The sequence below is a fragment of the Halictus rubicundus genome, chromosome 18 (genome assembly GCF_050948215.1).
Source record: "Halictus rubicundus isolate RS-2024b chromosome 18, iyHalRubi1_principal, whole genome shotgun sequence".
NCBI lineage: Eukaryota > Metazoa > Arthropoda > Insecta > Hymenoptera > Halictidae > Halictus > Halictus rubicundus.
In genome coordinates, this window is record NC_135166.1 from 9019346 (window position 1) to 9045389 (window position 26044).

At 38.5% G+C, this 26044-nt stretch overlaps 1 protein-coding gene across 2 annotated transcripts in view; it reads left to right on the top strand.

The window, feature by feature from the left end:
- LOC143362835 (neurotrimin) overlaps positions 1-24411 on the top strand; it is a 255281-nt gene extending 230870 nt beyond the window's left edge. For both annotated transcript variants that reach the window (XM_076803314.1, XM_076803315.1), the window contains exon 8: positions 23520-24411. In XM_076803314.1, the coding sequence (XP_076659429.1) occupies positions 23520-23770 (251 nt within the window). In that variant the 3' untranslated portion in view covers positions 23771-24411. The remainder of the gene's footprint in view (positions 1-23519) is intronic.
- The last annotated feature ends 1633 nt before the right edge of the window (positions 24412-26044 follow it).

The window sequence follows — 26044 nt, forward strand, 5'->3', positions numbered from 1 at the left end:
AATTTTTTCAGTTTAAATTTCACTTTGATATCTTTTTTAGTTCAAAAGTTATAGCAAAATATGCGCCTCGCCGAACCGGGAATCGAATGCGCTACTTCCAGACATAGTTGGGCACTATTTAGATAACAAATTATTTAAATAACGATTCGAATAAAAGATACTTTAACTTTATTCGTTATTCGAAGGTTCGAATAAAAAAAGTATCTTTGTCGAATAAATAATTTTATTTGGTCTTGATTCGCCACGCTCCAAACAGGAACTAGGAGAAGCTTCCTAGCGATCTTCACGCTACAAACGGCCGATAGGAGAAGCTCGAATGACAGTGTGCGTGTGCCATGGTGTGTCGCACACAACGCTAGATCTTACAAGGTTGCAAGGGTTCGGGTGGCGGCGATTTATGGCTCGATAATGCAAAGATCGGGCTTTTCAAGGGTGAAAAGCGTTAGATAAAAGATAAATCTAGATCGCTTGACCACCGGCAGGTCCTACTTTCGCGTTTTCTAGGCGTAATTTGCAAAATTCGGCAGAATTTACACATAAGGACACATTTTCTTAAATAACCGGATTCTTATGGAGAACGTTGGACTCAAGCGATCTAGCAGTGACATATACAATTGTCAATGCAACCTTTATTGTATTGTATAATTACGTATTAAACACAGGAATCGTCGCCTCCGAAAAACCACCCCGCAGCTATTATTTCTTTAAATATAGTTCCGGCATTTTTCGCTGCTTGACACAGTCCCGTATTGCACCGGACGCCTAAACAGAATCTCGGTTTACAATAACAATCCTCCCAGTACGACACTCATTAAACTGGGCGACTACGAAAGTGAAGAATAAACGGGAAAGACGGTCGTTGATAAATTAATAATGAAGCGTTATGCCCCCCCCCCCCCACCCACCCGAAGGAATATTTCATATTTCCCTGGTTCGATGAAAGATTTCAAAGTGAAGAGGCAAAATTAATATTTTACGAACGCCTGAGTAAATTAACGAGTTTAGAAAGTGCATTCGGTTCGATGAAAGTTACATTCGCGGCTGCACAGACGTGTGCAAATGTAATGGCGTCGGTATGAGACATTTTGAAAGTTGTCCAATCAGACAGATTTATTTTTACGATGATTTATTCAATGCTCTCAGGGTCGCGCAGGAAATTTCTCAACTGTTGAACTTTTCTACTTATCAGTTGGCCAAATCCTCTCGTTATCGTAACTTCTGTTAATTACACAGGTTTGCTGCCACTCGATAATATCGAATCGAAAGTAGTCCCACTTGAAATATTGTTGACGGACCCTCAGAGCCGCTCAGCACGACTTTTTTCAAGCTACTCTATCGAAGTCAATTAATTCCAATTATAAATGCCGTTCCACTTGGGCCATTGTTTCGAACCAAAGATGGACTTCCGACCAGGGTCTTAAACGCTCCGCGAAGTTAAACGACCGAAAAGGAACTCGCGTTGATTCTGATCGACTGCTCCGCGATGGCTTAACATTGTTCAAATCATTTACACATTGTTGTCAGGGCGAAATGCATTTGCATTTACTCCGCAGTAACCTAATTGCGAACGCTCTCGGTCCTTATCGCGGAAGCATAATAAAGCTAATGGAATAGGCGCTTCAGCTTTTCTATGCACACACGAAGCTATTTGTAAGACATGCGAGTGAAGAGCAGTGATGAGCAAAACGCCATTCTTAATTTTTCGAACGCGAAATGTTTTTTGATATCATTCTCGGTTGTTCGGCATTTTCTTCGTCGCGTTCGAACGGTACCACCACTACTGAGCAAGCATAGAATAGTTCGTCCAATACATACCAGAAGTGATCTGTTATTATGGTTCATTATTGGGACCGTTGGGACTCCACTCAAAATTATGCTAATAATCTATGATTAACTATTAATAATATTTGTGAATATAAATGAAAGACTTTTCAGTTCATTTACCATTTCCGTAAGGCCGAATATTAAACATAAGTATAGTATTAGATATAATTTGATTGAATCGTTGCAGTTTTAAAGTACATTTGGAGATCCACTTAAGCGTTGAAAATACGATTTACTTAGAAAATGTATCAAACGCTGTAGAAAATTTTAGTTTTTCCTATAAATTTTATGTGAAAGTGAAATCCACCTATTGTTAATTTCCACCGTGTTAATCGTCTTAATTACTGGAGTGTAAATTAAGGATAATTTGTCTGTTCACTACATTGCCCTTTGAGCTTCTATCAACAATTATGAAATCCGTCTCAGCTTGTCTCTCATTTTGTGTAGGAACTCTCGAATAACACTGTCCAACAAAATTAAACTTTTTTCGAGTTTTGCAATACCTGTTGGGTGATTCTTATACACTTTGTCATCCTAAAACCGAATCTGAAAGTAGAATTGCTCCATCACGCAACGTTTTCGAAAAATTTTGATTTTTGTAAAAATGCCCGATTTTGATACGAAACGACTTGTTACGCAAAAACTAAATACGCGAGAAAGTTCAAATTTGAGTCAAGAGATAGAGGGGACTCTCCTCTACATATTCATATAGTCAATTATATTTTTATGTACTTCCTAATAGTTGTAAATGGTTGTTAAAGTTTGAAAATGTGCCGACGCGGGTACTTTGTACGCCCTATTTTTGTATTTATGTGAAAAATCCTTTATCTAGCAGGAATTTACTATACAGGAATGCATTCTACAGACATTTCTGGTAAAGAAACCATTCACGAAAAGTATTTGGTTCCCTTAATGTACGAGAAGGATCAGAAAATGTTAATTGACAGCGTGTGCGCGACGCGTTCGCGCCAGACGGCCATTGCAGCCTTTTCGCGACTCGCCAGGGCCGTTGCTATGCGTAGTCGACGTTGGTACCACTCAAGTATGTCTTTGCTTACTATGCTTAATTAAATACATTTTTTTTTGTCTTTTTGGGTGCCAATCATTACAAAAGATTATATAAATACGAGTTATATTCACATTTAATTGTGGAAATGCTTAATAAAGAAAATTGACCGCAGCAATGCGGTGACTGGAAAATTTTATTTTCAGTAATTGTTGTCTTATCTTTATAATTGTAATAACAATGGACATTCAAGATTCTTTCGATTAAAATAAGTCCAAACACTATGTAAATGGGACTATTTTTATCGATTTTATTGATCGAAGTACATAATTAAGACATAGATCGCTCTATATTAAATCGATAAAATCTCGCGGAAGTGTATAAATCAGCCGGACTGTTTTTGTTATATTCGTGACGAAATTATTTTAAAATCAAAACAAGGAATACAATTCCAGCATTAATCTTTCATCAAGATATTTCAACAATGGAAAAACGTTACAAAGGAAAAGACTTATGTGCGGATGCTTGCTGATTACTGCTGGACACTTATTATTGAAAATCGGGATACCAGGAACAAACGTCAAGCAAGGCGGAAACATTTTTAATTTGTTTACATCAGAAATAGGTAAGTTTTTGTATTCAATTTTCTTTATTAAGCATTTCCACAATGAAATGTGAATATAACTCGTATTTTTATAATCTTTTGTAATGATTGGCACCCAAAAAGACAAAAAAAAATGTATGTAATTAAGCATAGTAAGCAAAGACATACTGGAGTGGTACCAACGTCGACTACGCATAGCGACGGCCCTGGCGAGTCGCGAAAAGGCTGCAATGGCCGTCTGGCGCGAACGCGTCGCGCACACGCTGTCAATTAACATTTTCTGATCCTTCTCGTACATTAAGGGAACCAAATACTTTTCGTGAATGGTTTCTTTACCAGAAATGTCTGTAGAATGCATTCCTGTATAGTAAATTCCTGCTAGATAAAGGATTTTTCACATAAATACAAAAATAGAGCGTACAAAGTACCCGCGTCGGCACATTTTCAAACTTTAACAACCATTTACAACTATTAGGAAGTACATAAAAATATAATTGACTATATGAATATGTAGAGGAGAGTCCCCTCTATCTCTTGACTCAAATTTGAACTTTCTCGCGTATTTAGTTTTTGCGTAACACGTCGTTTCGTATCAAAATCGGGCATTTTTACAAAAATCAAAATTTTTCGAAAACGTTGCGTGATGGAGCAATTCTACTTTCAGATTCGGTTTTAGGATGACAAAGTGTATAAGAATCACCCAACAGGTATTGCAAAATTTTTTTGGTGTTGGACAGTGTAATCTGAATGCCTGTCACTCTTTGAAAGAGCCTCAGTCTATGGACATTAAATTAATTGGATTGACTGACACCGTCGAACGACGACAAAGCATTCACGGGTTATTTATTTCCGTAGACTACCTCGGTGATGTGCAATTTGCCTCGAGAAAATTGTCGAACAATTCATTAAATAAAACTGTCGAACAGCCCAAAGGGTCGGAGTATTGCACAATTTTGATGTTACATTATAAAATCGCTTTTGTAGGCTTTGTTCCTCGCGGCGCGGCGGTGGAACATGGTCGTTGAACGTGACTCTTTTTGGCGTATTTTCCGCGCGAAACCAGTATATGTATATGTATATCTCACGCTCTACATTAACTACGGGATAAAACAAACAAATACGTCGCGCACTTGAATGTTTAGTGAACGTCTTCTCCATTTTGAACGATAACATTAACTGAAACATTTTTTGCTCACTGTCGTTGCTCGCGTTCCCCTCAAAGAAGTTTCTCATCTTGAAAAGGCGAAAAAAGACGATGTTTTAGACTAGCGTTTCTCGTTAGCTAACGACGTTAGCGCCGTAATTTATTCTGGGAAGAAGGGAAACCGAAGCTCGACTAAAAACGGAGGCAACGAATTTCGGCCTGGCTTTGAATAACTTTGGATAGTGATGGATGCGCGCGGCGTCGCGTGTCTTATCGCGACACACCATGTCAAAAATGGCAAAAAACCATCGTGCATCCGTGTCGCAGTTCGTCGACGCAATCTGACCCGATTACACACGAGATTTCAATTTTTATTTTTCCCGAAATTACAGCAAAAGTCCACAACGAACGAAAATTGTAATACTGTGACTCTAGTTTTAAATACCAACAGACATGAACTCTGTATAAACAGAAATAATATGCTGAAAGTTTGGTTATAGTTTTAAATAGAAATTAAATTGTATGTCAAATGCTACGAAGCTTTAAAACGCTAAGAAAATATCACGCGCAAAAAGAGAAGCTCGAAATCTTGAAAGCTAACTTTGAATAATCAAATTTCAATCCTATATTTTCTAATAAATTGAATATTCTACTACCGATTAACCCACAGGTTGGAAAACTTTAAACTAGGACTATTTTTCTTCGGTGAATGATTCTCAGAAAATTATTTATTGTCGTTTGTACATTTACATTTAATATTCAGAAGTCCCCGTTGGTATAGGGAAAAATTACAGTGCATAGAAAGGAAAACCAGACTACGCATCGCGGCTATGACGCGAAGCGGATCCTAACGTTCCTCTCATCTCCAAAGAATAACAAACAATCCCAGAACTAAAAATCGAATCACAGAACTGATTGGGAGGGAACTCCACAGCATTTCTAGTTTAGTGAAACATTTAATGCAATCACAAGTGAATATTCATTCTGAGAGAAGAGAGTTGTATATCTACTTTCTATTTTATAAATATACAGGGTGTCCCGTAACTGGTGGTACAGCCGAGCAGGGGATGATTCTACATGAAAAACTGAGTCGAAAATATAGAATAAAATTTTTTGATACAAGGCTTTGTTTTCGAGAAAAATGAGTTTGAAAATTTGTCTAGTGCACGTGCACTCGGCTCATTTGCGGCTCAACGGAATTCGAAGAACGCTAATTTTTCAACAAGATGGAGCACCACCGCACTACACATGCGAAGTAAGACGTTTTTTAAGTGAAAATTATCAGTGCTGGATCGGTCGCGGTGGCAGAGTAGCTTGGCCGCCACGATCTCCTGATTTATCACCGTTAGTTAGTCAGGTGAAATCGATTGTGTATCGTGATGACATAACGAGCAACGAACAACTACAACAAAAAATTGTGATTGCGTTTGAACACTTAAAGCAACATAATAATTGCACAATACAGAGGTTCGAAGGAATTTAATACGAAGAGCACAATTATGTCTACAACAACGTGGACAGCACTGCCAGCAATTTATGAATTAAACGAATTCCTCAAAGGTAATTCTAACATTGTAACCCCGACCTTCGATTTATTCGATGCATACAAACCTCGAAAACCTTTGCGAAAAAAGGTTGAGGCAATTCAGAATAAAGTCCGTTGAGCCGCAAGTAAGCCGAGTGCACGCGCACTAGACAAATTTTCAAACTCATTTTTCTCGAAAACAAAGCCTTGTATCAAAAAATTTTATTCTATATTCTCGACTCAGTTTTTCATGTAGAATCATCCCCTGCTCGGTTGTACCACCAGTTACGGGACACTCTGTATATCTAAATACAATGTAAAATGTTCGTAATGTATCACACGCTTAAATATTACAAAACTTTTTTTAAGAAACTATTTTAATAGGGGAAATGAGTAAAGAAGAGTATGCGCTCGAGGTGTCCACCTCACCCCGCCAGGACTCCGCGTGACGGCTTCAAACTTTGGAGTGCTAGGGTTAATAATGTGATTCCACATATCGGGACCATTGTCGAAAGAGAATTTATTTCCGCTGGATTGCAGAAACATCACGTTCCACGATGGTAGAACAAAGTTCAGCACCGGAAATGAGAAAATGTGAACAGAAAAAAATAAAAGTTGCTTCATCGAAACTCTCGTGCGCTCTATAAGTCTGAACTACGGACGCTCCGATGTATTTTAATGAGTGCATGCTCGGCGAACGTTCAAAATCGAGTATCTCATTAACAACGGCCGGATTCAGAAAGCGTTTGGGACTGTCGTCACTTATTTATTTTTACATGGGTAGCTGGCCTGAATTCCAGTCGTGCCATGAATTAGCAAACCACCTTGTATGAGCATCCTGCAAGCTCCACGTGGTAATTAATCGTCTATCTGGTTATAGTATCGATAAGCCTCAAGGACGGAAACAAGCGTGCACAGCGACAAGGGTGCAGAAAAAGTGGGAGGCGAATTTAACGATTGATGAATGGCGGGAGGGGGAGAGAGAAAGAGAGAGAGCTGGGGGAACGCTCGGCCGGCTAGTTAATTATCGATAATTGTAAATCAAGCGCGCGACTAGCCATGCAAGCGTCACCGCGAGCTCTTCGAGTAATTGGCCCCCGCCGTCTAATCGAATAGCCCGCGCTCCATTGAGAACGCTTCCCACCGCCGCGCGCCGTGGTGGAACACCACTTCCGAGTTTGCTTCGATTCTTTTCTATTTCCGCATCGTCTAACGTCTAACAGCGTTAGCAATAATTACCAGGGGGGGGGGGGCGAATCGCGGCTTACATGCTTCGTTAGAGTCGATTAACTTCCGATAATGATCCGGGTTCGAGTCGACGACGGGAGCCAGAAAAATGAATGAAGTATGCCGGAGCAAGGGGCCGGTTATGAAAGTCATGCTCGCGCAAGAACTAACCCCCTATGTGGTCCGCAGTGGTTTCTCTCTTTCATTTCAGTACTTGCTTTAACATCATATTTGTAGAATTTCAGGATAAAGAGGGAACCCGCCAACGGGAATCGAACCCGCGATCTCACTGGTGGTAGCTGATCAGTTAACGTGCATACCCAAGGAACCCTCCGACTATTTCTATTCTCCATACGTACTTGGTCTGATGGGCCCTGATCGTACATATAATTCAATTATATTTCCGTATGTAGCTTTGGTAGTCTGTGTAAAATAGTTGAGAAATACTATAATGGGTAATTATAGTATTGGACAATTGATCGGGAAGGAATTCTATACGCAAAAGTGAGTCGAAAAGAAAGAAGAAAAATTTTTCATTCAACGCTTCATTTTCGTGTGAATCAAGTTTGAAAGTTCAGCGAATACACATATGCGCCCTATTAGATATGAATCAGCGCATCTGATCATGACCTACCGATTTTACATCTTGCATATACAGTTCTGCCTAGGACACAGATGATTTTGTCACACAGATTTTGTCTCAATTGAGACAAGACCGTCACCACCATAGAGCCCACGGCCCCCTTCCAGTTAGCTCTGTTACCGTGAGGCATCGTGGGGCCAGTGTCGGCCAGTGGGGCCAGATCAAGACTTATTCCCCCACTCTATTTCCCCTTTTACCACGCTATATTCCCCACGCTTCCGCCGCGATCCAGCCACATGACGCGTCTTGTTTCCGTCGTGCATACTCCGGTAGTAGCAGAGAGAGGGTAACTTTTTCCCCTGAATTCGTGCTCCCTCGCCTCATCTGGCGACATTCCGTAGGGCAACGAAGACGCGAGAAACCAGCGAACGCGACGAAAATGCGCGCTGCATGAAAGAAAAGTCGGTGGGAGAAGCAGACGTTTGAGGGGCTTCTACCGTGCCCATAACTGCTCTAGGACGATTTCTGCCGTTTTTCGGATCAAGTTACCTATGCGGCTTGACTTTGTTTTAGCGAGTGGGCCCAGGGTGAGTAGGGGAGAATGTGCGAGAGGCTCGATTACAGCGGCAAACTACAAAGTGCTCGGCCGTGCAGCAATTTTGTTTTCACACAGTCCAGAGCATACACATTTACTAATAAATAACAAAAACATCGCACAAAAGCAATACTTTTTAACTTTTGTACACTACGAGATCTAAAAAGATTTTACTTTCAAGAACAAATCAATTGTTGATATAAATCATTTATTCTCAGAAACTAACACGAACAATCACCTTCCGAGTTAATTGCTATTTTACCGAAAATTACCTGAATTTACCCTAAATTATTTCCATAACAAGAATCGGAAAATTGCTGAATCTAATATTTGAATTGCCATATTTAATTGACAGTAAAAATAAACACGTTTCAAGAAGAAGTGTTCTGAGAAAATCTAAAAATTAGCTTTCGTGTTGAAAATACCAAATTTGGTTTAGACCTGTGGTATTGTAAAGAATTACAAGAGTAACCAGTGATTTCAGATCACTGTGATAAATCGTACCTTCCCATTTTCTGTTTCATTAGATAAACTCTGAGTTTTGTCAAATTTTTATAGTTACTAGTTCGACAGTCACCGTGTTAAAAAGGTAGAAGAGCATAAAAAGGTAGAAGTAGCAAACTGCATATGGCAACGTGCCAGTAAAACGAAATGTGTATTTTATCGTACTCTTCTAACGTAGGGTATCAGGTCATTCCAGAAGTCTTTGCATATTTTCGTACGAACTTTATCGCAAAAAGGAACTTGCATCGTAATAAGTTTAATCGGTAATACAAGATTCATGTGTTTTCCGGACTTGTTGTTATTGCTATGTATGTATATAAACTGCTATGCGTTGGTAATGCGTTCGAACGGAACTGTAAAAATCTCGACAATAATTATTTCGTTTCTACCAAAGTGTCTTTCGGGACACGTGACGCAGCATTTATCCATAAATTTTTAAGTTACTTCATGCGAATTTTATCGATTTTCATTGTTGCATTAAATAGTTATTCATTACTCGCGCTAACATCGTTTCGCTGATTAAATATTCACACTGTATACATATATGTTCGAGAAACGCAAACGCGCTATGATAAATACGTTACGCGAAGTACGCGAAAAGTTTGTAAATAATCTGACGTTTACAGAATTTTTAGTAACTCTGTAGCTCTTGGCACCTTCATGCACCATTTAATAATGTTGTTCCTCCGTGTTTTATTAAAATTGTTCCAGATCTATACATTTGATGGAAAATTCTCCGAATTTTCAAAGATTTTCTAGCATTTAAGGTTTAAATGGAATTCTTTTGAGGAAGCCTTTGTTCTCCTCAGCATTATTTACGCAGATAATAGCTACCGTTCTTGAAATTTTCTTCCTTTGTGTCATTCTTATGATAATCAGCTGAAATTCTGAAAGGATACGTAGATTAAAGATATATGGCATTATATCTTCTACGTATAAGTGACCATTATATTCCGCTGTGCTGGATAAATTTAAATAAAAAAATAAAAACAAAAATATAAACTAAATAAAATTATCTCGTACACGAAAACTACAACTACTAATTATGATTCTGTTATTTCACTAAAGTTGGTTTTTCCGGACAAAAATAAATGTGCACACTCATGTAAACGCGTAATAATTATTTATTATGCCCCTGACGGCTTTACATAAGCTCCAGCTTATATGTCTTACATTATGTATGACCCCATTCATTTTGTACATTACTCACACTATTTATACTCGATTTTCCCATTCTGGCTCACCCTCTGCGTTATTGTCAACATTGCCTCATTTTTTAAAGAGATTAAAACAATTATAAATATAAAATTATTCAAATCAATTAATCTCGAACTTTCCAGACAACCCAATTATCCATTATCGAGTATATTAATATTTGTTTCGAACGTTAACTAATGGCGCTGGTTTGTATGAAAAACGTTCTAAAAGTGCGTAACAATAAATTTAATAAAAACATCCGAGAACGTACAAAGTTCAATGCCAAGTTCTAGGCAAAGATTATAAGGTTTAAGTCCGTACAAATGTTAGTGTTCCTAATCTAATGAAGGTTCGTAGCGTTCTAACTCCTCGTTCATCCGCAATTCCCTACCAAAACTCGGAAAGAGATAATTTCTTTGGTAGGGATAAACAGGGGACGAATCATCAGTTTGGGGCGAAATCCAAAAACTGTGCAACGCTTACTGACTCTGTGGTTTCATTTTCTCACGGAGCCTCGGAGGACGCTGCACAAAGATTCCTTGTTTCAAGGATCTTTCCCCGAAACTGGTGTCGCCTTTCCGCTGAGTGTGGGCCTGCGATGCGTCAATTGTCATTGAGTAGGGTACGGCTGGTCTGTTTTCCCATTTCGAAACAGGACACTTAACTTTCAGCCGTACCCAAGTCCGTAATAAATTCTTAGGGTCAAGCATACCAATAAAGAACTCAAAACTGACAGTGTTCCACTCGATCGCAGCGCAGACCCAGACACGATGTCTAGACAATTCTGGACAATATTAATTTGTTAAATTGATTTACAGAATATTACAGAACTCAATCCACTTTTCTAGCATGAATGTGTATCGGTCGAGGCCACTTTAATACGTAAGTTGTTTAACTAGACAACACTAATTTCATAGAATAGTTCGAACACGATGGCAAGTATGATTCGAAGTTACGTATAATCATGGCTCCATAGATTTTGTAGGAATATGTTGAACTCCTACGTCTCAGGTGTGACGTATCGGGTGAAGTGATTGACACCGATTTCACTAAAATACTTTATCTTAGTTCGACGTCTCAAGCTACAATTCGATATTCGCGGTCTCGACAACTAACTCGCTCGCGACTCTCGCTCAACTGAACCTGCTCCGGTACGAAGGACAAAAACGTTACGAAGAACAAAAACGTTACGAAGAACAAAAACGTTACGAAGAACAAAAACGTTACGACGAACAAAAACGTTCCTTCGAAAAGCAAAACGCTATCGACGCGGCTCAGCGTCTCACACCACACATAGTCGCATTTACAACCATACATCCTGACTCAGTCACACTCACATCCCTACAATTTCGCAGAAACAAATGCAATTATACTATCGGAGTGGAATCTAACAACGCTAACCTGCATAAATAAAGGGCAAGCTTGACTACCAAACCGCGTGCAATTGAATATTTATCTGCGAAGCAATTTACAATAGATCGATTTCCAATAGACGTGCTAAAATGCACGTCCCAATAGGCGTGCATCGTCCATTGATCATTTTCGAAGAAATTCGAATTGACGTTAAACGGTTAACAACGATATTCAATAAGGGCTTAAAGTATTTTCCGAAGAAAGGACTTTAACGTGTACGTGGAACGTGATTGTCGTCCGCCAAATTCATCTTGGGCAATTGTATCGAATTCCAGGACAGTGATTACAAACGGCGATTAAAAATCGGTTCATCAATTTGTCTTCTTACCCTCAAACATGATACTTCCGAATGTCGATGTTACTCCGCAGCGTCCTGAAAGCTCAAAAAAAGTGAAAATTGTAATGCCTATTCAAGTTTCAAGTTGTTCGATAACGTTTTAAAATAGACGACACAACTAACAACAAACACTGTCAGAATTAGCATTTTTTAATTTTCAAAACGATAAGTATTGTCAAAATTAACATTTCCTAATAACGTAAATATTTTAACATCGCTCATTCTGTTGATGATTGTTTGTTACGATTTATGGATTCTATAAGAATTTTTTCCATGTCTCATTCCATTTTTTCATATTGTAGTCGCGTGGTCATCTCACATAGTTGGGATTACCTCACTAGGCTTAACTTTACCTCAGGAAGTCAGAAATTTTTACCCTTTTTTATGTAATCCTGTAGATTTTGGCGAGAAAATACCAAAAAACCAAGTTTCAATACTAGAAGATAACTAGTTGTATGTAGTGACCGTCGCGCGTCGCTTAACGAGCAGGGCCGCTAGATGTGATTTGATTCAAACACGAAGTCATGGATAAGTTATATTTTGTTGATTTTTACGTCATGATGTACTACTGTAATAAACAAAATAGGAAGGAAACAATCCTCTAAAACGAATCCTCTATTTTCTGTTATTATTTGACGACATCTGTTGATTTTCCGATGTTTTTTGTTTTTTTTTATCATTTGTTTCTCTTCTTCTTTTTTTCTTACATTCAGATAATCTTCCACTGTATTCTGAGGAAGTTAACATTTCCGCCCTACCGCGTCGACTTTTATTTTTGATATTTCCACCGTTCTGTATTTCACCTACTGATATTTAACAAAAATCTATAAAACCTGTAGTCTACACGTGTGTTTGCATATCTTTGAAGTGTGATTACAAATAATCTTATTGAAAAGTCATTTTCGGCTGCAATGGATGAATTTTGATGATTTTGGACCGGTGCGGTGACGTATCTGATCGACGCGACGGGGCTCGAACTTTTCGGCTGACCTAATATAACGGCGATCGGTTATTACAAGCGGGTCGGTCGCGAGCTGTCAGTTGTTCGATGATCGACCGCGGGGCGAGCCCGGTTCCAGACAGCCCGTTGTCATCTTGTCTTTTTGAAAAAGTAATTAAAAGAAGCGTATTTCGAGGCGGTTCGGCCCGGTCGGTCGATGCTGGCCGGGGAAAACACGGCGCTGCGGAATGAATATCATCGGCGGACACTCGACATTTCGACGAAGCGTGCAAGTGACAACAGCACTCCGGGTTTTGCGGGACGCCAACTGGACGACATTCCAATACGTCAAAGCCGCTGGTAGCATCGTGTGCGGGGAAGTCCAATCGTTTGGCCGATTATTTTTCCGGTGATTACTCGGTAGCATCGGGCCACGGCGCGGCGGTATCTCGGCGCGCCATTTTCGCGCCGACCGACAAGGCCCGTTTGTACGTGATCCGACACAAAGCGGCTTTCCCCATGGTATACAGTTTGACGGCCGTTAAATCCTCGCCTAGACTTGATGGCATGATGAGATCCGGAGCGCTCTCATCTTTATTAATGAACAGATCAGCGATAATGTGTTACTATCCCCGCCCAACTAGCCGTTACATTCACAGGGCCAAATATCCTGTGCGATCCTCGCGCGTGAAACTCCGGCCCTATTGATTCCTGCTCGAATTTCGGCAGGATGAAGATTGAAAGGATCCTTCGTTTCGGAACCAACTGTGGTTTGCGCGATTCTAGCTGTTCGAATTTAACCTTTATAACTGAGGATGACGGGCTCATTCATTGGAGCGAGCTGTCAACTTTCAGAAATTATTCATTTTCTTCTGAACCCCTTGTAGGGCAATTGTACCAGTCATAGTTGCATAAACAATCCTAGGATAATATCCACTTTTGCTTGAAATTTTAAATCAACAAATTATGCTTCGTTTGTACCATCGTATTTTAGAGAAATATATCTCACAACGCTGACAGAAAGAAATCAATAGTTTTACAATGGGTGAATTTTCACTGTGAGGAACGTATGAGGGCAGTAGTCGGCCATCTTAAGCGTCGACATTATTAACAGATTATTTTCTAAAGTTTTTATACAACGACGTGAAGTTATACATTTGAAGTGAAGAATAGGCATTTGTGTTCACTAGACTGCGGATTTTATTGATTGGAAAAGCTGAGATTGATAAACGACTTAATAATAACATGTATAGAGTGTGGTTGGAGGATTAGTACAACCGGGGAGAGGATAATTCTACATGTAAAAATAAGTCGAAAAAAAGGAATCACATTTTTTCGTTAGAGGCATCGTTTTCGAGAAAATCGAGTTTAAAGATCCGTCGGGTTCGCGTGCTTTAGTATACGCACGAAGTAGAATTGGTTGGCCATGGTCAAACGCGTCAGACGATTCCTATCTAATAGCACGCGTATTCGCTGCATTTTCAAACTCGATTTTCTCGACAACGAGGCGACAAACGAAAAAGTGTTATTCCTCTTTTTGGACTTATTTTTCCATGTAGAATCATCCCCTGCTCGGTTGTACCACCCATCCGGCCACACCCTGTATATTTAGTAGTTTCTGTTCGAAATCTTCATCACGAGTTTGACTCGATATTATAGTGCAAGGGGTTAATTCAACGAATAACGGTTTCATAGTGGTAAAACTTTTGTCACTTGAATTTTACTTGTCTTTCGTTACGTCTTCGAAAGTGTTGATAATCAAAAAGACACCCAGTTAAAATGTTAATAGGAGGAATTCACCAAACGTCATGCAGCATTTAATGGCGAATTATCAAATGCAGTTCTATCGATCTATTTTGAAGGAAACGAAGTGAACTTGAATTTCAGACGGTATCAATCGAATTACCATTGGAACTGTCCATTACACTGTCACTTTGCGTGACAAATTTGGTTTCGATTAGAAATAGAATCTTTCGTGTGTCAATAACCTCAGCAAGCGAAAATATTAGATGCATAAACATAGTAAAGTAGACATGTTATTTTCCTATTTTGTTCTATGGATTTTGTAGCCTACAACTATGTAAAAATCCGTAGTGTACTTATCATTAATTTCATAAGCTAAAAATCTCAGTTCATCGTTGCAACCACACAATAAACGGAATTTGCGAGCCCGCGAAATTCATTCGAGAATTCTGGTGTTCGGGACGTTACACGTGTTGTCAAATATTGATCTGCTTCCAATTCACCTCAAATAACATCATCATCTACGATGTAGGTCTTCCTCCATGCGGTTTATCGTTGGTATCAAAACCGTTTTGTATTACCACCCTGCGCGCGGGTTTTACTGAACCCGGTCTTGCTCATATTATGAGTTTCCGGCGTCAAATTTTCGTCCACCCTGAAGATGTTAGCAAATTACCAGAGTCGCTAAGGATTGATTTCGACAACACAACCTTCTGGATATATCTGTCCTCAGACGCCGTCAAGTGCTTCATCTGTAAACAGTCGGGCCATCTGGCCAAAAACTGTTCAATAGACGCAACAAACACTGAATATACTGGCAATACTGGCATAACAGACATCCCTCCCCCTGCACCCGAAGGTGAGATTCCTTCGGACCAAAACACTGTCCCACCTGCTATGGATGATAACAACGTTTCTAACACGATATTCATACCTCCTTCCAATAATCCAAAAAGGCCTCTCTCCACATCTGATTCAAGCAATACGTATATCACACAAAAAACCTCCAACAAATCCAGCGACCGGTATTATTCTTCCGACAATATATCTGATTCCAGTATAAAACCGACAATATGGGAAAAATAGCACACACGCTCCGGTCCACCTATCCTCTCCTGAAGGAGAGAGTCATGAAAAGTAGATTCAGCCGTCTCTTAAAAAAACTCTCCCTCATTGAAGCCGGTGCGTCTGATGACAACCTAGAAGAAGGAACCTCCGACGAAAACATAGAAGATCACTCAAACATTTCCCCTATTACAGGGCCTAATAAAAATGACTGAATCAATTCTACAATGGAACATTAACGGTGTCCACCCTCAAAGGGAACAGTTAGTCTTACTAAAAAATAACCTAAACCCTAGAGTCATCTGTATTCAAGAAACCAACTTTAAGGGTAAGAACTGTTCTACAATCAAAGGGTACCTAACTTTTTACAAAAATCGCTCAAATGCTATACACGCCAGTGGGGGTGTAGCTACATTTATAAAAAATAATATTGCTCATCAGACAATCCCTCTCAATACGAATTTCGAGGTTATAGCAAACTCAGTATTGTTCTCTTTCGGGTACGTTACTATATGTAACATTTACATTCCACCCAGCCACGTCTTCACACTATCCGAAATCCAACATTTCTTAAACCAACTGCCAAAACCCTTCTTACTAGTGGGGGATTTTAATAGCCACCACTATATGTGGGGTTCCAAAAAAATTGATTCCAGAGGTCGTATATTAGAGAAACTTCTGGATGATCCCAACCTGACCTTGTTAAACACATATCAACCCACCCACTTCAACAATAGCTCCAAAACGTTTAGCTCCATAGACTTATCTATCTGTAGCTCCTCCATAGCACATTATTTCACTTGGACCACTAACCGGAACCCCTGTGGTAGTGACCACTTCCCAACATCCTTACGTAATTTAAATTCTACTATTCCGGATTGTGCACCGACCAGTCATTGGATTTTCAAAAAAGCTGACTGGCCCAAATATAGAAACCATATATCTCAAAAATTTGATAAACTAAACTCTTGCTCTCTCGCTCCACATCATACAAACCTCGATGACAAATTATCCTTCTTTATGGAAACTATAATTGACTCTGCTAACAATGCTATACCAAAAACATCGAATAAATATCATAAAAAACAAGTTCCCTGGTGGAAAGATTCATGCCAAAAAGCTCTGAAAGAATACAAGCGAGCCTTCTCCCACTTCAAACGTCAACCTACAACCGAAAACTTTACGCTGTATAAGCAGCTTAGATCCACAGCCCGTCGCACTTTTAAAGAATGTAAAAGGCAATCATGGAAAGATTTTATAAATTCCCTTCATCCTTCAACCCCCGCATCGCTCTATTGGAACAAAATGAGAAAATTAAATGGCTCCGAAAGTAATCATTCTATTTCCTCCATTATAACCGCTGAAAATAAAATTCTATCCTCCCCTGAAGATATAGCGAATTACTTAGCCTTAAATTTTGCTAAAAATTCTAGTGATAGTAACTATACTAACGATTTCCGAGCATTCAAATCCTCCTCTTCCCAAATGAGCCCTGTAACCAACATTTCTTTAAACATGAATGAGAACCATCCTCTCAATGATCCCATCCTACTCCATGAAATTGAAAGTAATATACAAACCCTAAAGAACTCCAGTCCAGGCCCCGATGGTATTTTTAACACTTTTCTAAAAAACCTCCCTGACTGTGCTCTTGTATTTCTAACTGATATCTTTAATGAAATTTGGTCTTCCAATTTTTTTCCCAGTATTTGGCAAGAAGCTATTATTATACCTATTCTAAAACCCGACAAAGACCCTAGCAGAGCCGAAAGTTACAGACCTAATCCTCTCACTTCGAGTATATGTAAACTCTTTGAAAAAATAATCAACAAAAGACTTCTGTGGTTTCTTAATCAGATCAACTTTCTCTCGCCTCATCAGTACGGATTCAGAAAATTCAGAAGTACTACCAACTACCTCCTGAATCTTGAATCTATAATTTGCGACGCCTTCGCGACTAAACAACATGCCATAGCTGTGGCACTTGACATACAAAAGGCCTACGACATGGTTTGGCGTGAGAGAATTGTCCATATCCTTCGTAATCTTGGTATTGGCGGTAAAATTCTGAATTTTATTGCTAATTTCCTTAAAAATGGACTTATATCTGTTAAAGTCCTTAATAACATATCCCAGAAGGTGACCCTTCAGAATGGTGTCCCCCAGGGATCAGTTCTGAGCGTCACGCTTTTCCTCATAGCTATAAATGAAATATCCACCTGCATTCCCCAGCCGGTCAAATTCTGTATATATGCTGACGACCTCACTATAATTACCTGTGGAAAAAATATTCACACCACTCAACTGACCCTTCAAGACACTCTAAATAAAATTCAAAAATGGTCATCTTTTACGGGTTTTAGATTCTCAAGTAGTAAATCAAAATACATACTCTCTTTTCAAGACAAAATACGATATCCTCTAGCATCAAACTAGTCCTGGCTAATCATGTAATCAAAGAGGCTCACGAAATAAAAATTCTAGGTCTTATCTTCGATCGAAAACTCACTTGGTCTGCTCACATAAAACACATAAAGAATAAATCCCTACAAAGATTAAATCTCATAAACATGATATCAGCCCAAAAATGGGGTGCCAATAAAGATATCATCATTCTCACATACAAAGCATTTATTCGTTCCAAATTGGACTATGGGTCTGTTATTTTCGACTCCGCTAAGGAGTCACTACTTTGTTCTCTAAACTCTGTTCAAAACACGGGTCTCAGGCTTGCTCTGGGAGCGTTCAAAACTAGTCCTATTTCTAGTATCCTGGCCGAAAGTAATGTTATCCCCTTGGAGTTTAGAAGAAAACAGCTTAGTCTAACTTACGTTGCAAAATTGATATCCACACCGTCTAATCCTACATATTCTAAAGTTTTCTCGAACCATCTCGATCATATCTACTCCACCTAGCCATCTAATTTCCCGAAACCTCTTTCTCAACGTATCAAATCTTACGTTTCAGATACTATTCAATCTTTCCCTCCTTTATTTCCTATTGTCCCCCTACCTGAACCACCATGGTCTCTCCTCCCTCCAAAAATTGAATCTTCCTTATGTGAATTTAAAAAAGATCTCACGAACCCCATTATCTTTAAAAATATCTTCGTAGAGGTATCCCAAAAATATTCTAATCATATCCAAGTTTTCACAGATGGATCCAAATCCAACGATGGATGTGGATGTTCTGTTATATTTCCCCATAATCGAAAACTTTTCAAACTTCATGACTCCTGCTCTGTTATCTTTTGTGAGGCCTATGCCATATTACAGGCTGTTCAATCCATTTCATTTGCTGAAGACCCTCACGTGATAATTTTCACTGATTCCGCTAGTGTCCTAGAGAGCTTATCTAACTCGGAAAACCAAGACCCCGTCATTACACATATCATCGCCAATGCCGTCAATGCCTTAATCAAAGCTAAAAATAACAACAAAGAAATCATTTTTTCATGGATTCCCTCCCACGTAGGGATATTGGGCAATGAATCAGCGGACGATGCGGCTAAAAAGGCCTCCAGAGAAATACCTTCAAACAACTCGGCTTCTTACAGAGATTTGAATAAACAAATCAAAAGAGAAATCTGGGATAGATGGAACAATAAATGGTCTAATTCCCCTCCCTCTAAGCTGTCCTTGGTAAGACAAGACCTCCGTAATAACGACTGTCCCCCGATTACTAACAGAAGAGACCAGGTAGTCATCACCCGACTTCGCATTGGCCACACTAACCTGACCCACTTACATAAAATTTTAAAAGACCCTCCCCCCGTATGTTCCCGATGTAATACACCACTTTCAATTGAACATCTCATCCTGCAATGCCCTCTTTTCTCCTTCCAAAGAAGACGCTTGGCTATCCCCAACAATTTAAGTGATTGTTTCAATGTTAAGTCGAATATAGACCAAGTTTTAAAATTTCTAAAATCCACAAAAATTTTTCACACTTTGTAATATTGTATACATATAACAAGTACAAAATTTGTTCTCCTCAGTATACTTATAAGTGACTTATATGCTAACAATAAGTACAAAGATATAATAATGTAACATTATGATATAATATCTGTGGTCGCTAATGACCTAGTTGTTGATGCGACCTGTATAAATAAATAAATTAAAAAAAAAAACCGTTTTGTCAGAAAATTTTCAATCATAAATAAAATGACTGACTTTTCTCTGACTTTTTCCTATGCAACGTTCACACGTATTAAATAAACAATAAAGATAAATAGGTTTTAATTTCTGATCTCGATTTGCGTATTTGAACTATCTACGATTTGCATGAATCCTTATAGTCGCAATGAATTCCACTTCTGAAAGAATAATGAACTCGGAACAAAAAAGGACAAAGAATATAGATCTGTGTGAAGAATTTTAGCTTTTGTTAAAAATAAAAAATGAGTAGTTAACCAGGGATATAACTTTTACTTGAATTTTGAATTTTTCAATAGATTCATAGAAGTCAAATTTTGTTTTATATTTACCTCTACCGGATGAATAGAAGTTTAAATTTGGAAGAATGACGACTCAATGATCGAGGACTCAAATTAGTTAGATGCGACAATACAATAAGGACTAAACAACAGAACCCTGTCCAAGGAGAAGAAGCTTTCTTTCCTGGAGTGATTTTTCTATGTTCAGTTTTATTTTCCTTGGGCTTTTAACTCGGACGAAGTTCAATCTCGTATCGGGACTAATGATAGCGGAGTAATGGCGCGCTAAACTAACATTGATGAACTTACAGTACGACGTATATAATGGTGAATTTATGAGAAACTGGTAACCCATAAAGTCATCGATCTATGTTTGGAGGTTTTCTGCATTCTGTACAATAAAGGAAACAACGGTACAAATTTATTAGATATATTAGTACAATCATTTCAATCATATTAAGAATCGATCTCCAGATATTACTTAGTTGTCCTTGTTTGAAAGCTATTAAATATAACTCAATTTTAACCTTAGAAATGTACAACTGTCTTCATTCATTAACATTTTTGTACATGCAAATAAATATAATTGCATTCATTCATAATTATTGCCTATTTTACAGTAATTATTTGTAAAATTGTGGCCTTCGAATCAAAATAATTCTATGGGAATAATATAGGCTTTCTAAATCATTTTTTAACGTCTATGTGACCAGGCATCACAAACTATCGCTTAGCGGTTGCAAACGTGATCTAAACCATTGTTTCCTATGAATGGGTTGGCTTGACCAGGAAAATATTTTAAACGACCTCCGTATAAAACATTAAGTATTACACTGTACCACAAATTTTCACTCTGTTCAAACTCCTACCTTCGAATAAGTATTTTGTATTATTTTTATAATAGAATTTACTTTCGAAAAATCGAATTTGGAAAACATGCGCATTTCTTGAACAAAACAGAGGATTACAGTTTTTATTTTACTCTGTAAAATGCTGTAAAAAATGCAAACATTTTAAAAGTTTGAGAACAACGATTTCAGTGAAACAAAAACAAAACGCTTCCTAAAGTGAAAAGAACGAGTCAATGCTTGTGAATATTTTTCAATTTATTTCGAAAAGTAAAAATGCAGAAGAAAATTGAATCACACCGCTCTACGCAGCGAACTTTTGGCCTACATGGCCACCGACAGAAGTTACAAATCACATTTTATTTCCAATACAGAAACGAAATAGTTTGGCAAAACGATTGGCTCCGTCAGTGGTACACTGCGTACCATGGTTGTTCATACTGAAGTGCACAAAAACGACAACTGTATCATATTGAGCACCACTGCCACAGTCATTCGTTTTGCCAAACTATTACGTAGCTGCATTGGAAACTGTGCTCACAAATAGATTTTCTCTTCCATTTTTCGTTGTCGGAATGAATTCAAAAGTATTCTTTGTACTTCAATCTTCACTCAAACTTTTTCGCCCTTCATTTCTAATGTTATTGTTTACAGCATATAGTAACACTCTATACAGTTCTACGCCCTCCTTAAAGCATCGGTTCACAGAACTTCAATAATAAGTGAAAATACGCTTTTGTGGCTGTGACAAAACTGTAAAAAACGTCACGCTTTATGGAAAGAATCAAATCATACGATTAAAACAATAACGTTAGGAACGAAGGAAGAAGAAGAATAAACTAGAACTATAATACTAAGGGTGTGCGAGAACCCGAAAATATCAGGCACCCGATGGTCAGGTCGAGTCGAAAAGACGTCAATCGGGTGAGGTTGAGTTTCCGAAAATTTCGTGATTCCCGAAGGAATTGGGTTTCCCGAAAATTTCGAGAACTCGACTACTGTTTCTTGAACGGCACACGTTGGTTATAGGTACGACACACAGTGGTTCTATTTAGCATTGTTTCAAGACCGAAAGCCATAGTAAAGTAGGTCATTGGATTCGTCTTGACGTCAGATTTAATGTTATTAAGTAAAAAATATATAGTGGCAATTAAAAAATCAAGGTAACATTAATATTTTATTTAAAAATTCTCTTTGTCTTCACAGGTGTATATCTTATAAAAAACATTTTTCCATCCACAGTAGTTTCCAAGATATTCATGGTAAACGTTTTCTACCCTCGACTTTCAGGTTTTAACCTTAGCTGTTACCACGTTTTGAAATAACAAAATAATCTGTAATTCTAGAAATATTGTGGTTTTTTATCTTAAATTGCGATTATTTGGTCGTCTTATCTCAAAGGAATCATATGATACCTCTTAATGCTCCGCGCGGTTCCGATCACGGAGGCGTTTTAAATAATAATAATTTGTGTACCACGGCTGAATGGGATGTGAATCATGCACGATTTATAGAGAAAAGTGCACTAAATAGACTGCACTTTGATAGAATGCGGAACTCTATGGAACTTAAAAAATATCCTTCACCAATGATAGAACACTTTGACAATTCTCTTTAGTTTACTGAACATTGTCATTTCAATACATTATAAACATTAAATCTTAGTACTCAATATAGACACATACTATTCACTTGAAACAAAAATGGACACATAATATTAAATAGATTCTCCAGGATATCAATAAGAAATTAGGTAAGTCAGTAAAAAATAGGATTCATAAAGTGTAATCACAATTTTTAATGAATTTCGTTAATTTCACTGTTTTCAAATGTCACGGACATTTAGGAAGCAATATACATTCAATAAACAACGATATGAGCAAATTGCTTTTTTGTCAAATGAACAGCTAATTCTTCGGTTTGGACCAGTATGCGACACACCGAAACCATGAATATATTCATTAAAATGAATATAAATGTTTAGTGGGTTCTCGCAATTTTCGGAAATCCCTCTCTTTCGAGAATCTCGACATTTTCGGGTACCCGTCCCGATCCCGAAAAGATTTCGAATTCCCAATCCGACCCGAATTTCGGGTTCTCGCACATCGCCATAGAATACACTATTTATTCATTTCTTATTTATCTTATAGCTTCGTCATGGGGTATGTTAGGAAGTGTTTAGTAAATGAAAGATTTTCAAAGGTGCTCATGTGCACTTTCCGAATAAACGTAGGGACTTTCAGCGCCAAAAGTTTCTCATAACACAACAATGCAAATATGGGAAAATATAAATTTACAATTTTCCATCTGTATTTTTTAAAGGCAATCTAACGAATCCATTAGAAACGGCAATTTTTACGATAGGGAGATTAAAAACGTAGCGAAACGATACGATAAATGTCTAATGGGAAATACGAAATAAAATCAGTAGTTTTAATCGCGAAACAAGAAAATCTGTTCGTAAAGGGTTGAAACCTTTCCAATCTCGATATCGCTTTTCCAACGCACGACACCGTTATGTTTCAGAGATCGATCGGCCGCCGACAACTCGTAGGCCCAGCACGAGGCGGGACTCGAAGAAAGTTTGGAAGATCGATCACAGTCATGAAAGGAAGACAGCTGGCATGAAGGACGAACCGATGCTGAAAGGTCTCGACGGCGATGACGAGCAGATTGATTTTCAATCGGCGACAGCCTCGTCGCCGTTCCACCGACATTTGTTCGCGAATCTCGGCATCACCGCGATCACGGCGATCCTCGCCGGTTTGTCGACGTAGGTGGTGTACCTCTGTGGCCGCGATTATGCTAAAAACTGTTTGATTCGCGTCTCAGCGAAGTCCAGGACCGGCACTGCCGCGAGTTCCATCTTCGAACACGATGGAATTCCAGGGAAACACGGATGAGCGCTAATTTTTCCAAGCACTGAGGACCAGCCGAAAACTTCTTCCTGGGTTCACGAAACTATAATAGCGCAACCAATCGCTAGATGTACCAAGAAATTACGGATTCCGGGGTGTTACGATCGAGCATCGAGCGTCAAGCTTGATCTCGTAAGATCATGCAATGAAACGCGAAACAGTCAGACACGTACCTTTTGTTCTTACAGAGTTTCATTTGCGTATGCAGCTTTTTTGTGGGTGACCAAATTATTGCAGATGAAGTAATAAATTTTTTAATGGAACTGGAAATAACTGCAAATTGGAAATATAGGTAGATTTGGAAATGCTGCAAGCGATACTATGTGTTACGTTGAAAATAAATATATTTTTTCAGACTGTGGCTCTAGTAATTTCATCAACCAGTGTACGTAAAACAATGTGTTCTAGTTAAAATTGATTCCTTTAAGACGGTGGTCTGGCGTAACATTCTATAAGCCTTTTTGCAAATGACTTGATAAAATACTGTACCAGTTATTAACATTAACCTTCTTTTTATATACAATAAAATCTTGATCTAAGCCCAATCCTTGGGTTCGTGATGTGACATAGATCGTGTAGCGCTACTATTTTCTTGTGACCGCGCTGAACGTAGAAAAGGACAGCGTTTGTCAGCACAGACAGCGCCGCCATCAATTGAACCACTAAATGCAGTTCAAATTATATTGTGTTTTGTGTTATTTTAATTGAAAAATGCCACGAATAAGTTGGTGAAAGCCCTGTTAAAAATAATGAAAAATAAAGAAGTTTTGTAATTGGATTAGTAGTGGTTCATACCGATACAGCCGACTTGGTATCAGATTACGCGGCATGTTTACACCTTACACTGCTCGGCGACCGCGGCAGCTCGAGCTTTTTGATCTCTCGCGGGGTATGCCCTCCAGTGGAGGCAGACTGGAGATATTATGCGGGTTTTTCGCGCATCCGCGTCTAATCCTGTAACATATTTACATTGTGACGAAAGGCGAAGGTAGTAGGGTACTATTATTGGCAGGAAAGTGTCGAAAGAGTCCAAGACGAGACGACAAGACAAGCGTGCTACGAATTTTTCGTACGTCACTGTTAATATTTGATTGACATACACATGTTATACACTCATCTTTCAAAATGAAACCATAACAAATTTCGTGAAATAATGGGGGGTGACCGAGATACCCCATTTTAGCCAAACTTTTACATTACTGATGTCAAAATCGTCGCGCATGCGCAAAAAAGAAACTAAAAATAGGCGAACTGACTGAGATCGTGTAGCTCCGTTCGGCTTAGATCAAGATTTTACTGTACATGTAGACTGCGGTACTCTACCTAAGATTTCTTGTCTTAAATAAAAAGATGCCAATTTATTCCTATTTAGTATGCATCTGGCTGTAGTCTGTACCAAAAAGAGAAAAGTATGTTAAAAATGAAAAGAATGGTAGCAGTTGGAACATAAAGCTCCGATTTTTTTCGACTTTTTTTGTTTTTAATACGTGAAGAATTAGAGTTCGATTGGTATAGTAGTTTCTAAGGTATCGTGGAAATCATTTGGAAAAACATGGTTTCGAGAGAAACGCATTTAAACGCGTCACACTAAACGATCTATAATTTCATCGATTTCTCGCACACGATTACAAAACTCTGGGGGCATATTTTTTAAATATGCTGTACTTTTGATACACGCAAAAAAAGATCGATGTTTTTGGGTCTGTTACACTAGGATACCTCTTTAAAGGAAACGAATTTTTTCGAATTGTTCACCATCGTTGCGTAGGTTTATGTAAATTCAAAGTTTTGTACACTGATTTACGAGAACGGGAAATAAATGGAAATTTATTTCATGGATGTTGAAGAGTTGAATAAACCGTTTCACAATTATTATTCCCGTTTGTATTCTACTGCACACCAGATCGTTACGTTGACCGCGAGTGTGTATGTAATCTACGTATTGTTAGAATGTGAATTTTTGTACGAATTCGACGCTGATACAGAAAGTAATTTTTATTCGGACTGTTTGTTAGAAGCCAAACTGAGAAGCGAAACGAAATTTCATGGAACATAAAGTAATAACGGTGATAGTGGCCAGTGTGTATGTACATACACATAAAGGGAGGAGAGAAATTAAATTGAAATTCCATC